Here is a 375-nt window from a genome sequence, read left to right as displayed (position 1 = left end):
GCCGGGAGCCGTGTGCCCCCGGGGCAGGGGCAGGTAGGAGGAGTGAAGCAGAGCAGGTTCTCATTCACCTGGCAGATGCATAACTCACAGGGATCGCCCGGAGACCAGATCTGTCCGACGGGAAACTCCACCCCGTTATCATCCACGAAGCAACCTGGGGGGGGACACAGGGGCACCCCCAGCCCTTCACCCTCCTGACACACGCTCAGGTGTGTGCACACGCTGCGGGACCTGGGTGCAGTTCCCATCCCATGCCCGCTCCCCACCTCCAGACTCCATGGCTGCGCAGCCCCACCAATGTCCTGCCTGTCCCCATGCACCCCACATCCAGCGCCCCACTTTCCCCTGCCCCACTTGTCCCCTTGCCCCCAAGTA

General features: G+C 65.1%; 1 protein-coding gene across 1 annotated transcript in view; it reads right to left on the bottom strand.

Moving 5' to 3' along the window:
• The window catches only part of LOC104547249 (von Willebrand factor C and EGF domain-containing protein-like), a gene marked incomplete at both ends in the record, with an annotated part of 3,067 nt that overhangs the window by 1,642 nt on the left and 1,050 nt on the right, over positions 1-375 (bottom strand). The window contains one exon of the mRNA XM_010192861.1: positions 69-154. Within this exon, the coding sequence (XP_010191163.1) occupies positions 69-154 (86 nt within the window). The remainder of the gene's footprint in view (positions 1-68; positions 155-375) is intronic.

This window comes from Mesitornis unicolor, unplaced genomic scaffold (genome assembly GCF_000695765.1).
Source record: "Mesitornis unicolor isolate BGI_N332 unplaced genomic scaffold, ASM69576v1 scaffold15069, whole genome shotgun sequence".
Lineage (NCBI taxonomy): Eukaryota > Metazoa > Chordata > Aves > Mesitornithiformes > Mesitornithidae > Mesitornis > Mesitornis unicolor.
This window is presented reverse-complemented; position numbering and strand designations above follow the sequence as displayed.